The following is a 17,478-nucleotide window of genomic DNA, read 5'->3' as shown; positions in this document are numbered from 1 at the left end:
AGTTTTTCTTTCCTTTAGCATTCTTACTCTCTATTCTTTCCTAGACCTTATTTTTTAGACTTCTGTGGCTTTTGTCTCTTCTATTTAATATCACTTCTACTCTTCACTAACTGAAAATTGGGGAATTAATGTATATGTATGTTACACAAGATCTAGACTTCTTTTACCCATTACTTGATCCTGATAGATAACTCTTGTAAACCTCAATTTTTAAATCTACATATTACAGATCCTAGAAATAATTACTCCATAAGGATTGAGGAATCCCACAGGAAGCTGGGCATGCAAAGTGCTCAATGCAATCAGCACTCACTACATGAATATCAGTCATTATTCTATTTCATACACTCTTCAAAATCCTCTTTTATCTCTTGTTTTAAAATTTCTCTTTCTGATTGATTCCACATTTAATTTTGTTATTTGTTGTATTGCTTTTTACCTAGAAACCCTGATATTTCTTCTGCTGCCTTTTAATCAATGTCCACCTCTCTTCCCCTTTTGACCATTTCCATAGCTGACTTATTCCCTGTATTCATGTTAACATCCTCTTTCTTCTATCTTCTATAAAACAGTGTTTGTCTAGTCTCTTGCCCCTCCGGTCGCTCTCTAGTCCACCCCTTACCTTTTGGACACAGTTTCTTTATTTCTCTACACTATTCTTTCTCTGCACTATTGGGGTTTCCTATACTCATACGTCATTTTTCTGTAAGTATGTGTCCACTCACTAGTCTCTCTGTTTTCCATAATCTGTTTAGTTTTCCTTGTCCTTTCTCATTCTAGGTTCTTATTGACCTACCCTCAAATGCGCAAGAGTAAAGATCTAGATAGTTCTGTGAATGGATGTAAATTTCTCAGAATCATTATTTGTCTTTAAACTGGATTAATAATCAATTATGTGAAACATATCTGAGAATGTTCACTCGTTAGGCTAACCACAGAATTACCTTTTATTGCTGACTTCCACACCCTGAATCCTTCATATGCTCCTCTTTATTTTTATCAAATTCCCACAGAGCTCCTCCATTGCTAATTCCAACTTTTCTCCAAGTGAGCAGACCTCAGACTGAGCTCTTGATCTCGATCCCTAAGCAAACCTGCTTCGTAAACTTTCTGATTTTTGTTTGTTTCTTTGTCTTGACAGAGGAGTATCACAATTCTTGATATTTCCCTAGTAAATATACGATCTTTTGTCTTATCCTCAAAAGATTTTTCTTGTCTCCCTTATGGAAAACAATATATTGTTCTCAATAAACTTGACTAAAAACTGTATTTTGTATCACTGATTTCTTTGAGAACAAAATTAATGCTATATCTATTACCATTCAAACCTAAATTTCTGTTCTGGGTTTATCCTTGTTTACAATTATATTATTCCTCTAAGCATAAGTTGTATGTCTCCCATACTTTTAATTTTTTTTCTTTTGCTCTCTCTCCTTTCCTTTTTCTCTCACCCATGCCACACTCATCCCAAACTCTTCCCTTTAACTCAAATTTATTTCCTTGTTGGTTTCTTTTATTGTAATGCATTAACTTTGGATAATTTTTTAAAGATATATTTCATATCTATTATAGATGCAGAATTTTCCAACTCATAACACTCTAACTTTTATACAATATTTTGTGTTTTGGCTTTTGATTGTCCTCTGTCTCACTTTTAACGTTTCTTCTCAACCACATTGTAAGAGTCTTAGGAGAAGGCATGAAATTCATCAAAAGTTTATATACATCTTCACAGTACAACACTTTTTTCTTTGATGGTATTTTCTTACCTTGACTCAGACTTTCAATGTTTTCTTCACAGTACCAACACATATTCCAATTAAAATCTTTGCTATACAAAATGAATAGTTCACAAAAGTGAATGAACTATTGTTGTTTGCAATACTATGGATGGGTTTCAAAATAACTGTGACAATGGAAATAAACCAGACAGAAAGTAGTGTATGTTAGGAAACAGGTGCAGTTTTAGCCAGTTGCCTGCTTGGCCCAGCTACCTGAGCCAGGCTCCACCCCCATCCTAATGGGATTCGCTGCTCCTGCTTCCCTGCCCACCCTCAGGCAGTTTTAAAAGGGCCTGTTCCTGCACACATGCTCTCTTTGCCCTTCTCTCCTGCGCTCTCTCTACTCTCTTGGCTCTTGGTTCTTCTCTCTTGGCTCTGCTCTCTTCTCTCCTCTTCTCTGCTCTATCTTCTCTCCTGGCTAGCTCCTCTCCGCTCTGTTTCTCTCTTATATTCTCTTTCTCTCTTTTTCCTTCACCGCCCCTTCACTCCGGTCTGTAGGGTGTTCCCCAATAAACCCTTTCCCTTTCTCAGGTGTTCGGTGTGTTTTGCGATGGCTAACATTAATATATAACAGTGTACAGCTGTTGATATGAAAATTCTATATAATGTATCCAAGTTTGAGGATTAGAAAGCTATCAGTGGTACCTGTAAAGTTGCAAAATGGGATGGGGTGGGGTGAGGATTGGAGCAACTGAAGGGCAGTGGAAGAGTGAACATAGAGGTTAGGCAAATTTCTGAAGATAAGGAAAGAAAAGGGAAAGATATTTTAAGAATAATGCATATAGGTATTATCTGTAGTGAAGGCTTTAAGGTTATATAAATATTTCAAAACTTATTAAATAAGACCTTTAATTTGGCAGTTTATTGTATGCTTTTTACAGATTAGCACAACTTTTAAAAAAACTCTGTTGGGGCTGGTGCTATGGTACAGCAGGTGGCAACCCCTGCCTACAGTGCCCGCATCCCAGGTAGGCACACATTCAAATCCCAGCTGCTTCATTTCTGATCCAGCTCTCTGCTATGGCCTGAGAAAGCAGTAGAAGATGGCGGAAGTGCTTAGGCCACTGCACCTGTGTGAGAGACCTGGAGGAGGCTCCTGGCTCCTGGCTTCAGATTGGCACAGCTCCTGCTCCTGCTCCATTTGGGAAGTTAACCAGCAATTGGAAGACTTCTCTTTATCTCTCTGCCTCTGCCTCTCTGTAACTCTGCTTTTCAAATTAATTAATTAATTAATTAAAAACTCTGTTAAGCAAGCAAGATGCAAATACTGAAGGCGTTCATGTTGCATTTGTATTGTGCAAGTCTTAAGTCTTTGTTGTCAAACTAAAACATCTTGCCTAAGGGCACAATCTAAACAAATTCAGCCTGACTTTGAAGATAGTTCTTAAACTGGTCTAACCTGATTTGCTCAAGTTTGCCACCTGCTGCTGGTCTGCTTCACCTTTAGGCTGTCCTGCCAGACTTAGCCCTCTTCCCCATATAATCTGCTTCCATTGCTGTGTTTGTAAACAACACTTTAGTAATTCCTCTAGCAAGATCTTTGGTGCCACTTTTTCCCACTCATAATCTTAGTCCATTATCATCTGTAGCTCTCTTTCCTGAGCTGTTCATTCTCTTGTAGTCCTTTCTTGTCTTTGAATAATAGCATATTACTAAATAAATATTTTAGGTACTATTTTTATAATTTTAGTCCTGTTTTGACTCTTTATGTGTTTATAGAATTCAACTCAATATAAATAGGAAGAAAATAAGCTGCCTGAGAAAGAGGTCTATTTTGTTGTTAAATAAAAATGAAATTTGGAAGGTAGCCTTCTGTTCTAACTTTCTACCTTACCATTTGTTCACCATTTGATACTAGAAATATTCCTAGGAAGGGTCCACTGTCCCCTTCACAGGGAGTTGCTTGTTATTTACAAAGGACCCTATGTTTGGGCTTCTCCTGAGCTATGTCTTAGGACTTCAGATTGTCCTCCTTCCACGCGAAAGATAGCCTATAAATAGAAATTATAGTGGGTGTCAGGAGGACACTCTGACAAGCTCGATAATAATAAAACTTCCTTTCTTCTTGCATATTATTTTACCTGAAACAAATACTTGTATATTTATAATGTTGTTCCAAAATAAATCTCCATTCAAATTCTTAAGTGTAGATGTTATTTTAAAGAAGAGAACTTTGAGAGAAATGTTCTTTAAGAGTTATTCCCTCCAGTGTCACTCGAATCTACCTAATTAACTAATCACATTTAGAACCATAGATAATATGGACTAATCTCATTTACCTTTGTATACTTAATGTATATCACCTAAATGCTTCTGTTTTGGGGTATCATCTCCAATACTTAGCACCAAGCTTAGTATATAATAGGGCCTCAATACATAGTTGTTGATATTGAATGAACATGGCCTAATATGTTATGTATCAACAAATGTGGTAATTGATAGCCACTTGTGGTCATTTAAATTTAAATGAATAAAAATTAAATAAAATTAAGGTTTCAGTTCTGCTGATGTCTTAGTTGCATGTGAGAACATGTGAACACATTATGGCTCGTGCTTCTTTACTGGACTGGACATACAGAAAAAATTTAGCACTTTACACAATTCTACTTAATTGTGCCAAGGGAGAAACTGGGGACATGGAATTGCCTAAGTACTTGACAAAGAAATATTAGGAGAAAATAAGTTGAAAAAAACAGAACAGAAAGAATGGAAAAAACAATAAGAGTAAAGGAATAGAAAAAAGAAAGAGGGAAAAAATAATCAGTGTGTAAAAGACAGTGTTAGCTATACATATACAGCATTAGCTACATCTTGATTAATTTACAATTAAATCAAAGAATCACTGTAAAGTAAAAGAAAATATTGCTTACCTGTTTGATATTGCCATCCATGCTGTAGAGGCAATCCCCATAAAATGTTCTGTCCATTTCCTGGAGCAAATTTCTCAAAGTATTTGGCAGTTTGATGCAACAGGATTTTATACATACCCATTCTCTCAAGGTAATTCCATGGATTAATGATGTATTTTCCATTTTCTACACTGTAGTCACTAAACTGACTAGGGGTTTTACTCCACAAAGGAGGGTAATCATTAGAAACATTGGATACTCCAGCTAAAGAAGCAAAAACACAACAAAGTATGACACAAACCCAGGACAGATGGAAAGCCATGGTACATAAGCTGGAGATTCAGATTCTGAACAGATTTTATTGGGAAGAGGAGGAGGTCATATTATTTTTACAGCTCTGCCAATCAACACTGTTCATTCCCATTCCTGATAATGACTGGGTAGAGATAAGAATGCCTTCCCAAAAATAATATGGTATTTCCATTATTAATTACCTCCCAAGTAAATAATGTTCATCATGTATCTGTCTCCAGAATTTTTAATATTAATTTCTTTTCTAGATTTATTTCTTTCTCTGTCTTCTTCCTAGTTATCTCATATATTAATCATAATAATAAATTGGACATCCTCACTGTAGTAATTGTATTTTAAAGAAAGACGGCTAATGATTCAAATTAATCTATAATTGAAGGGATTTCAGGATATAAAATAATAATGCAAATAATTCTAGGTACAATTTGGAAGACAAGTACTTTTAGTGATATTTTAAACTTCATCAATCTCTTTTAAATGTTATTTCATGTACAAGTCAGGCTTGTCAACCCAAATTCTGAATTAGCAGAATCCGAACTGAAGAGATATGCAAATAGTTTATTCGAGGATTACAGAGTGAATGAAAAGAAGGGATTAAAAAATAAAATAGAAAAAGCTGATATAAGAATAGATAATTCACTTCTTTCCAATGAGTGTATGGTTCATCATGTTGTCAAGGGAGTAATGAGATACATGAAAGGAATCTCAGAGCCACCGGACTTGCGGGTTGGAAGACAGATCCATTCATTCATTTGTTGTCATCATCTATTGGTCAAAGGTGACTCAAATGGAGAAGTTCTTCTGCAATTCTGGTTGCACAAGGCTGTATGACAAGTGGATCCTTGTAGGTGCCCCAGGTAGCTACCGAGGCATAAAACCAAGAGGTACAAGAAACGACTGAAATTAAGTGTCAAGTTGCCCTTGCATGAAACAAGGCAAAACCCATGTGGAATTGTAGCAGTGGCTATAATCAGAAGAGAAGATGAGAGGATTCGAGTGATTAATAGGAAATGGCTGATTCAGAATCCCTGCACTCTGAAATATGAATTCTCTGGGAATATGCCTCCTCAGTGTATTCCTGTATTAATGTGCTGTGCGTCTATTCTAATCATGGGTACCAGAAAACTCTCAGCAAATCCTGCCCATGTCTGACTTCATTCATCAGGCTGTTACCTCGTTTCTGGTGTGATGTCATTACTGGCTTACAATGGTGAACCAAATAGAAAAAAAATGCTGTGTTTGAGACATTTAACAAAATATTAGTTTTTAAAAATTTTTTTAAATATTTTATTTATTTATTTGAGAAGTAGAGTTACAGACAATGAGAGGGAGAGACAGAGAAAGATCTCCCATCCACTGGTTCACTCCCCAAATGGCCGCAATGGCCAGAGCTGTGCAGATCTGAAGCCAGGAGCCAGGAGCTTCTTCCCATTCTCCCACATGGGTGCAGGGGCCCAAGTGCCTGGCCAATCTTCTACTGTTTTCACAGGCCATCAGATAAGAGCTGGATCAGAAGAGGAGCAGCCAAGACTAGAACCAGCACCTATATGGGGTGCTTGCGCCAAAATATTACTTAGAAATGTAAATCCTAACCAAGAAAGTAATTTGCCATAGATACATGAATTTAACCATCAACTTGATTTTTTAGTTACAATTTATACTTTTTTTACCACACAGAGGAGAACTAAACACATGAGCAATGATAGAAGACTACAAAGAAGGAAGAGGGGAGGGTAAGGAAGTTTATGTGTGGGCAGAAACTTTTTTTCTAATTATAATATTTTATTGACATTAGTCTTTTAGGCAACTTTTACAGTGTCTTTAAAAAGATTTATTTATTTCCTTGAAGGGCAGAGTGACACAGAGAGGGAAAGACAGAGAGAGCGAGTGAGAGAGAGAGAGAGATCTTTCACATGCTGCTTTGCTACCTAAATGGTTGCAATGGCTGGGTCAGGGCCAGGCTGAACTCCATCTGAGTCCCCCACATAGGTGGAAGTGGCATAAGTAATTGGGCCATCTTTTGTTTTCTCAGGAACATTAGAAGGGACCTGGGTAAGAAGTGGAACAGCACTCCAATGTGGGATGCCAGCCTGGCAAGTGGCAGATAACACACTGTGCCCCACAACAGCAGTGCCAATATTTACATTATTGATCCTGGTGACTCAGGATGTTCTTTTAAACAACTTTTACCTCATGAATTGAGATGCAATTGAAAGTTTGTTTAACTTCTTCTAAAAGAGGGGCATTGTTTATTCTTTTACTAATTCTTTGACTACCCATTTAAGGAATACAAACTAAGTGCAATAATTTATGGAGAATGAAAAATTTCAGAAGAACCAGATGATAGTCTCAGAAAATTGTGTTTATCAAAATTATGAGTAAAGAAGCACGCACATTCAAGGGTAGGTTGGAAAGTATCACCATGTTCCTAAATCTGTACATATGAAATACATGAAATTTGTTCATTTTATATAAATAAAAATTATTTAAAAAATGAAGTGCATACATTTAGAAAGGAGAGTAGTTGGTGTGGGTTTGACATGGCAGCAGAATCAACAGAAAAAGGGAATATTACAGATGATAAGGCACATAATTTGGAACCTATCTTATTTACATACATTGCTTAACTTATACATAACTTGTTTATCCTGAGAAACAGGTGTTTCATATGTTGTTGAAAATAGGGTGGGGCGAGAGGAATGAAGGGCCAGGCACAATGTGTGCAAGTGTTTATTTGCATATACTAAGGGCAGTTCTGTCATGAGCTGTAGCCTGTTAAGGTCCTAGTTCATGTTTCTGTTCTTCTACATATCTTCCATGACACAGCAGTTACCTAGCTTGCCTTCATTCAATGTATTTGATTGCATCTGCTTGCAGCAAATGAAAATGTATATTTTGCATATATTATAAATGGCCAGTGAAAATGATATAACAAAGACCACAATATCTCCCAATTTTTAGTTCTAGCTTAATTATTCTGTACACAATGGCTACATTCAGATTTTTCTCATTAGTTCTACTTGCTATATAGCGGACTTACAATTCTTAAAATTAAATTTGATTTCCTTGGTATATGTATTTAGAAAAGACTTAAGCCCTGGAAAGATTGGCCACCAATTGTTAACTGCAAATTTATTCAAGGATTTAATATCACATGGTATTATTTCAGTTGAACACTTGTTTTATTAAGAAAATTTATTCTTGATTGACTATCAGTAAGCATAACACTTTGTTTTAACTTAAATTTTTCTTCCTCAAATCTGGCAGGTGTCCTGTTAATATATTAAAATGGTTTCAGATTTATTTCAGAAAATGAAGTTGCTACTTAATATAGAGGAATAAAGTAAGGATGTTATATAATTGTGCTAATATTGAAACCAAAGTGACCAAATAATTATTTAAGGGCATCACTGAAAACTTCCAGGACAGAAGTGATTTACTACATCACAGATTGCAGGAGCAGAGCTCTTGCACTTCGGTTATCATTTCTGCTGTAAAATCGAGCAATATATGATTCACCACGAGCCTGTTACAAGGGCAGTCTTTGTGTGTGTGTGTGTGTATGTGATTATTTTTAGCTGCAAAGAGTTTTTTTAAAAAAGATATTAGGATTCAATTTATGGATTTTCAACTTATTTTCATTTAATTTTATTTTTTGAGTAAAATATTCACATTTCAAAAGCAAAACTATATGAAAAGGTCTACTCAAACTTTCAATTATTTTCTCTATCCCTTCTCAAACCATTTTTACCCATGCATAATGAATAACTAATTAATTTCCAGTTTATCTGTCCTGTGCTTTTTGTTTGCTAGCTTGCTTTGTTTTGATGGAAAAATTAAGTGTATCTACATTTATCTATCAATCTAAGTTTATATTTTTCCATTTACCTATTTACTCTTTATTTATTCTATTTTTTCAGTTAGTTTTTTTCTGGGAAATTAATACATATATCATCATAGAGACTTGTAATTTTTGTATTATTTCTTTGCTAGCTAGTAGTTCTCTATATGAACATTTAGCAGTTTATTCGACCTTATGTATGGTCATTCAGATTTTTCTGTGTAAATTCCAAATATAAACAATATCACAATAAGTAACCTGGGATTTATACCCTCCCAACTCCCATTTCATAGCAGGTGTATTTTTAAGGTAAAATCCCAGAGGCATGGTTCTTTTGAAATGTTAGTGCAAAGGAAATGGTGATCTACATTAAAACATTGAATCACATTTCTTTACTCATTCCCTTTAAATATGAGGGAAGCTCAGAAAGTTCATGGCAAATGTGGTACCTTCACACAACTAATACTATTACTATGTAAGTTACTAAACATATAATGGTAAAAAGATTCAATGAAAGCATAGATCTGAGAATGACATGTTACATAGGAGGGATAGCTTTTTCAATAAGTAGTGCTGGAGCAATTAGAAATTCAAAGGTGGAGGATTTAAGATTGCTGAATAAGGAAAATACATGCTGATTTTTGACCACTTGAAACTACAAGAACAGGACAGGGACTGAGTTCCAGAAAATAGCTGTTGAGAATCTTTCAGTGGAAAATGTGCAGAAGAGAAGATAGACTCCGTGGAACAGCAGAAACAGTGTGCACATGCAGCAACTAGCAGGACAGTACCAGTGACTCCAGTGACTGATGGCCCCGGGGGAAATGTCATCTTATCAGAACAAGGTGGGAGGAGGCTACATTACCCAATGCAAAGCAGGTGATCTGGTTTGAGAGAGAACCTCATGGTCCCTACTGACCCTGAGTTCATGTTGTCAGAGAGCTGGCAGAGGGCAGGGCACATGCCTAGCTCTGGGAAGGTAGACCACACTGTTGCCCTTCCCTCCCCCACCACACACCTGGCAGCTGGCAGGGGAAATGCCATCTCCCCAGGGCAATGTGACTGGAGGCTGCAGTGGCACATGTGCTGCTGATGGATGGTATATGAAGGAGAAATCTGGAGTCCCCACTGATGTTGTGTACAACCTAGAGAGTTGGCAGGGGCAGGGCACCCACTTAGCTAGGGGAAATTTAAGTAAGGGAGCATTTCTTTCCTTCACTCCTGCCACCAAAGCACCAGACTCATCTTGCTGAGACAGCGCATCATCAATTGTCCTCTGTTGGGCAGGTGGCTGGCTCTGGGGAGGAGTGGCTTGCCCCAAAGACTGGAGTCTAGCAACACAGATAAAGGATCTCCTGCACTCTATGACTGAGGGAGACCTACACCGTATGATTGTGGGAATCCTGTTATTGTGAGGTATTTATGTAGGCCAGGCAAAACATGGAGTATTTGGGTAATCACCCAGTCTGACCCCAGAAGATCAGAATTCTTTGAATTCTGGGGAGAGACTTCACAGAGGGGTCAGTTTTCATACTATGGAGTGCAGAGATCCTTTATGAGTTTCCTGCATCTGAGTGGGTGGGGTGCATAAAACATGTTGAGCTCACCCTAGGCAGTTTGTTCACCTTGGCTTGGATAGGACTGAGGCTGTGGACACACCAGCCATTGTGATCATCCCCTGTCTGTACCCCTGGATAGAGAATATCTACCACACCCACCCTGGTTGGCACTGTGGATTCCTGCCCCACTCACAAATGTTGGCCAGGGTGCCCTGACACTACCTAGCACATCCTTTGGATATTCACTGTTAACCACAGACATTCCAGTAATCCAGAGAAGCACATTCCCAAAGACAAAGTCTTCAGAAGGGATACCAACATGGGTTTACCAGGTGCAAAAGAAAAAATGTAAAAATACAAGAAACGGGTGGGAGAGACGATATGGGGGAGAAGCCATTGTAATCCATAAGCCGTACTTTGGAAATTTATATTCATTAAATAAAAGTTAAAAAAAATGTAAAAAAAAATACAAGAAACGTGATCAAGGGAGACAGTATGACTCTGAGCAAGAAGTCAGATCTTCATTTCAGACAAAATGAAGAAGAAAAAATCAGAAAATCCAAAAAATATGGTTTAGGATTTATGGGATACTATCAAATGACAAAATATATGTGTCTTTGGTATTCCTGAGGGAATAGAAAAGCAGAATGACTTAGAAAACTTATTCATTGACATAATAGTAGAGAATTTCCATAGTTTGGAGAAGAATATAGATATGTAAGTACAGGAAGCACATGGAACCCCAAATAGATATGATCAATGGACTTTCCCACAGTCCATTATATTCAAATTTTCAAAAGTAAAACAAAGAAAAGATCCTAAAATGTGCAAGAGAGAAATACCAGATTACCTTTAAAGAATCTCCAGTCAGATTGATAGATTTCTTACCAGAATCCCTAAAGGCTAGAAGAGTATGGAGTGATATAGTATATGTCCTTAAAGAAAAAGGTTGCCAACCCAGAATACTATACCCTGCAAAACTCTCATTATAAATGAAGATGAATAAAGACCTTCCCAGACAAACATAAATTGAAAGAATTTGTCACTACCTGACCACCCTTACAAATAGTACTTAAGGAGGTACAACACAGAGAAACAGAAACATATAATTAGCATCTTGAAAGAATATAAAGGCAGGGGCCAGTGCTGTGGCTTAGTAGGCTAAGCTTCTGCTTACAGCTCTGGCATCCCTTAGGGGCAATGGTTCATGTCTTGGCTGTTCCTCTTCCTATGCAGCTCTCTGCTATGGCCTGGGAAATCTGTAGAAAATGGCCGAAGTGCTTGGGCCCCTGCTCCTTCATGAGAGATCCTGGCTTCTGGCCTCAGATCAGCCCAGCTGTTGCAGCCGTCTGGGGAGTGAACCTGTAGATGGAAGATCTCTCTCTGTGTCTCTCCTTCTCTGTCTATAACTCTACCTCACAATTAAAGAAACAAATATCTATTTAAAAAGAATATAAAAGCAAAAAACCATAGTAATAGTCCAAAGGAGATACATAACAAACAAAAGACATGTTTACTGAAAAATGGCAGGACCAAGTCATTACTTATCAATAATAACCTTGAATTAAATGCATTAAATTATTTCACTCCCCAAACAGCAGCAACAGCTGGAGCTGCACCAATCTGAAGCCTGGAGCCAGGAGCTTCTTCTGGGTCTCCCATGCTGGTGCACGTGCCCACGGACTTGGGCCACCCTCTGTTTTCCAAGGCCATAGCAGAGAGCTGGATCTGAAATGGATAGACCAGTGCTTGAACCAGCACCCATATGGGATGCTGGCACTATAGGCAGCACCTTTACCTGCTATGCCACAGTGCCAGCCCCTGACTTAATGGATTTTTAAAAAGACTCATCTATTTTGCTGCCCACAAGAAGGACACCTTAGTGACAAAAATACACACAGACCTAAAGTGACAGTATGGAAAATGGTATTTCACGTAAATGGAAATAAAAAATGAGTAGACAAAATAGACTTTAAGACAGAAACTGTTAAGAGAGAAAAAGAAAGTCATTATGTAATGTTTAAGGTATCAACTCAACAGGAAAATCTAACTATAGTAAATGTGTATGCACCTGATGCTAGGTCACTCATCTATTTAAAAAATGTTAATAGATCTAAAGGGAAACATAAGCTCCAATACAATAAGAGTGGGAAACTTCAAAACCCCACTTTCATAAATGGACAGGTTAACTAGTTAAAAAAAAAAGCATCATGTGGCCAGGGAGTGCAGTGGAGGATGGTGCAAGTACTTGGGCCCTGCACCCCACGGGAGACCAGGAGAAGCACCTGGCTCCTGCCACCAGATCAGCACAGTGCGCCGGCAAGAGCGCGCCAGCCGCGGTGTCCATTGGAGGGTGAACCAACGGCAAAGGAAGACCTTTCTCTCCGTCTCTCTCTCTCACTGTCCACTCTGCCTGTCAAAAAAAAAAAAAAAAAAAAAGGCAACAGAGCTAACCTACACTATTGACCAAATGGATATAATTGGTATCTGCAGAACATCTCAGCCTACAGGCACAGAATACACATTCTTTTCATCAGTGCATGCAATTTTCTCTAGGATGAACCATATCCTAGGCCATAAAACAAGTCTCAACAAATTCAAAAACACTGAAATCTTACCGTGTATATTGTCTGTTCACAATGGAATGAAGTTAATTAACAACTTAAGAAACTCTAGGAAAAATACAAACACATGGAAACTAAGCAACATGCTCTTGAATGAACACTGGGTCATAGAAAAAATCAAAAGGGAAACCAAAAAATTCCTAGAAACAAGTGAGGATGACAACACATCATATCCAAACCTATGGGATACAGCAAAAGCAGTGTTAAAGGAAAGTTTATAGCAATTAGTGCCTACATCAAGAAACTGGAAAAGTATCAAGTAAATGCATCTCAAAACCTAGGAAAATGATTAAAAAAGAGGGGCGGAACCAAGATGGCGGAATAGTGAGGGCGCGCACCAATAGTCCGGGAAAAGATAGTTTAATAAAAGTGGAGTTACTGTAGCCTCAGGAAAAGGCTCAGGAAAAAATTGCAGAGGAAACTCTTCCGGATCTAGTGGATGTGGCACGGGGACCTACGGGGAGAGCAAGGTCGCCCACTGCGTGGAAGCCGAGCCGCAGAGTCTGCGCGCCAGTGCTGGAAGAGGAGGTGAGAAAAAAACTTGGTAACCCAAGACATTGGTGGGGAAAGGCAGAAAGAGCCTACAGAGAATGAGGCCTGAAGCCCCACTGGGGAAAGTTCACCAGGCTGACTGCAGGAGAGAAAAAATCGAATAAATAAAGGGAACCAGCATGGACATTAGCCTCTCTCTCCACTCACCTTACAAAGCCTAGCAAGACAAAGAGCAGGCGCCATTTTACGTATGTAAAGTGCTGTGCACCATTTTGCATATGTAAAGCAGTGCCCATCATTAGCCAAGCAGAAAAACCTGACTCTGGTGGGGAGAAATAACAGGAGGTTAACACCTAGTAAAAGTGTAGAGCTAACGAACTGAGACTGTGAAAATCTGAGGCAGGGTGAGAGAACTCACCGAGTACACAAACTTGGTAACCTGGGCAACCTGGTGAGAGACTGCGGAGAAATTTGAGACCACACTGAGGGCTGCATAAACTCTTTGTGTTGTCCCAGCAGTAAGCAGATGAATACCAACAGGGGCCAGATTTCATACATCAACTACTCTCAATTCCACTCAGCTGTGTGGAATTACTTCCCAATTGAGTCAAAAAAAAAAAAGAGAGAGAGAGAGAGAGCAAGCGAGAGAACAATCTGGGTGAGTCACCTTTGGCACACCCTTAACCCTGAAGACCAAACAGAGCTCTCTGGACACAACCATCACAGCCTCTAAGGATCCATCAAAAGCAGATAGTCCACTTAATCTAAAGTCACAGTATAACGAGAAAAAACACCACACCAAAGAAACCAAAGAATATCTCCAATATGCCAAGCAACAAACGCAAAAACTGAGGTAATAAAAACAAGGAAGTCACTAGGATGCCCCCAAATGAAAAAGACACCCCAATTCAAGATTATGAAGATGATGAGATAGAAGAAATGCAAGAAGCAGATCTCAAAAAATTGATAAGAACATTAAGAAGTTCTCAAAAACAAATTCTTGAACTACAGAAATACTTAATGGACAAGATAGAAAATCTCTCTTGCGAAAATGAAATATTAAGGAGGAATCAAAATGAAACGAAACAACTAGTACAACAGGAAACTGTGATAGTGACGAGAAATCATAATGAAGTGAAGAATTCAATAGACCAAATGACAAACACATTAGATAGCGTTAAAAACAGAATGGGTGAAGCAGAAGAGAGAATATTGAACTTAGAAGACAGAGCACAGGAAAATATATAGTCAAACCAAAGAAAAGAAGAGGAAATTAAAAATCTAAAAAAATAATGTCGGGAATCTTCAGGATACTATTAAAAAACCCAACATTCGGGTTTTAGGAGTTCCTGAAGGCATGGAGAGGGAGAAAGGATTAGAAGGCCTTTTTAGTGAGATACTAGCAGAAAATTTCCCAGGTTTGGAGAAGGACAGAGAAATCCTGGTACAGGAAGCTCACAGAACCCCTAATAAACACGACCAAAAGAGATCCTCACCACGACACGTTGTAATTGAACTCTCCACAGTGAAACATAAAGAAAAGATCCTAAAATGTGCAAGAGAGAAACGTCAGATTACTCTCAGAGGATCTCCAATCAGACTCACAGCTGACTTCTCATCAGAAACTCTACAAGCTAGGAGGGAATGGCAAGATATAGCCCAGGTACTAAGAGAGAACAACTGCCAGCCCAGAATATTATATCCTGCAAAGCTATCATTTGTGAATGAAAGTGAAATAAAGACTTTTCATAGCAAACAGAAATTGAAAGAATTTGGTGCCACTCATCCAGCCCTGCAAAAGATGCTTAAAGATGTGTTACACACAGAAACACAGAAACACGGTCATCAATATGAAAGAAGGTAAAGGAAGGAAACCAAGGAAGGAAACCTCACAGCAAAAGATCACAGGGAATTCAAAGCATATATTAGAACTTATCTTTGGCAAATGGCAGGGCAAAGTTACCACTTATCATTAGTCACATTGAACGTGAATGGCCTGAACTGTCCAGTTAAAAGACACCGATTGGCTGATTGGGTTAAGGAACAAAACCCATCTATTTGCTGCTTACAAGAAACACATCTTTCCAACAAAGATCCATACAGACTGAAAGTGAAAGGCTGGAAAAAGATATACCATGCCAACAGAAATGAAAAAAGAGCGGGCGTAGCCATCTTAATATCGGACAACATAAACTTTACCACAAAAACCGTTAAGAGAGACAAAGAGGGACACTACAAAATGATTAAGGGATCAATTCAACAGGAAGATATAACAATTATCAATGTATATGCACCTAACTACAGGGCACCGGTTTATCTAAAAGATTTGTTAACGGACTTAAAGGGAGACTTAGACCCCAATACTATAGTACTGGGGGACTTCAATACTCCACTCTCAGAAATAGACAGATCAACAGGACAGAAGATCAACAAGGATACAGTAGATTTAAACGACACTATAGCCCAAATGGATCTAACAGATATATACAGAACTTTCAATCCTACAGCTAAAGATTTTACATTCTTCTCAGCAGTACATGGAACCTTCTCTAGGATTGACCACATACTAGGCCATAAAGCAAGTCTCAGCAAATTCAAAAGAATTAGAATCATACCATGCAGCTTCTCAGACCATAAAGGAATGAAGTTGGAAATTAGCAACTCAGGAATCCCTACAGCATACGCAAACACATGGAGATTGAACAACATGCTCCTGAATGAACAATGGGTCATAGAAGAAATCAAAAGAGAAATCAAAATCTTTCTGGAAGTAAATGAAGATAACAGCACAACATACCAAAACTTATGGGACGCAGCAAAAGCAGTGTTAAGAGGAAAGTTTATATCAATAGGTGCCTACATCAAGAAATTGGAAAGGCACCAAATAGATGAGCTTTCAATTCACCTCAAGGATCTAGAAAACCTACAGCAACCCAGACCCAAATCTAGTAGGAGAAGAGAAATAATTAAAATCAGAGAAGAAATCAACAGGATTGAATCAAGAAAAACATTACAAAAACTCAGCCAAAGGAGGAGCTGGTTTTTTGAAAAAATAAACAAAATTGACACCCCATTGGCACAACTAACTAAAAAAAGAAAAGACCCAAATCAATAAAATCAGAGATGAAAAAGGAAATGTAACAACAGACACCACAGAAATAAAAAGAATCATCAGAAATTACTACAAGGACTTGTATGCCAGCAAACAGGGAAACCTATCAGAAATGGATAGATTCCTGGACACATGCAACCTACCTAAATTGAACCAGGAAGACATCGAAAACCTAAACAGACCCATAACTGAGACAGAAATTGATGATAAAGGCCCTCCCAACAAAGAAAAGCCCAGGACCAGATGGATTCACTGCTGAATTCTACCAGACATTTAAAGAAGAACTAATCCCATTTCTTCTCAAACTATTCAGAACAATCGAAAAAGAGGGAGTCATCCCAAATTCTTTCTATGAAGCCAGCATCACCTTAATTCCTAAGCCGGAAAAAGATGCAGCATTGAAAGAGAATTACAGACCAATATCCCTGATGAACATAGATGCAAAGACCCTCAACAAAATTCTGGACAATAGAACGCAACAACACATCAGAAAGATCATCCACCCAGATCAAGTGGGATTTATCCCTGGTATGCAGGGATGGTTTAATGTGCGCAAGACAATCAATGTGATACACCACCTTAACAGACTGCAGAAGAAAAACCATATGATTATCTCAATAGACACTGAGAAAGCATTTGATAAAATACAACACCCGTTCATGATGAAAACTCTAAGCAAACTGGGTTTGGAAGGAACATTCCTCAATACAATCAAAGTAATTTATGAAAAACCCACGGCCAACATCCTATTGAATGGGGAAAAGTTGGAAGCATTTCCACTGAGATCTGGAACCAGACAGGGATGCCCACTCTCACCACTGCTATTCAATATAGTTCTGGAGGTTCTAGCCAGAGCTATTAGGCAAGAAAAAGAAATTAAAGGAATACAAATTGGGAAGGAAGAACTC

At 38.2% G+C, this 17,478-nt stretch overlaps 1 protein-coding gene across 10 annotated transcripts in view; it reads right to left on the bottom strand.

The window, feature by feature from the left end:
• The window catches only part of LOC100349505 (protein LEG1 homolog), an 80,261-nt gene that overhangs the window by 28,453 nt on the left and 34,330 nt on the right, over positions 1–17,478 (bottom strand). For 2 of the 10 annotated variants that reach the window (XM_089332716.1, XM_089332714.1), the window contains exons 2-3: positions 4,652–4,894; positions 1,770–1,831 (exon numbers count right to left, since the gene is read on the bottom strand). In XM_089332716.1, coding sequence (XP_089188842.1) covers positions 1,770–1,831; positions 4,652–4,692 — 103 coding nt within the window. In that variant the 5' untranslated portion in view covers positions 4,693–4,894. Of the gene's footprint in view, positions 1–1,769; positions 1,907–4,651; positions 7,188–17,478 lie in introns of those variants that run through there. The other 8 variants (XM_089332713.1, XM_089332712.1, XM_089332717.1 and 5 more) reach the window with 7 other exon arrangements.

This window comes from Oryctolagus cuniculus, chromosome 5 (genome assembly GCF_051225735.1).
Source record: "Oryctolagus cuniculus isolate XC-2025 breed Fujian yellow rabbit chromosome 5, ASM5122573v1, whole genome shotgun sequence".
Taxonomy (NCBI): Eukaryota; Metazoa; Chordata; class Mammalia; order Lagomorpha; family Leporidae; genus Oryctolagus; species Oryctolagus cuniculus.
The sequence above is the reverse complement of the archived record's forward strand: the minus strand, read 5'-3'. Positions and strand labels throughout refer to the sequence as shown.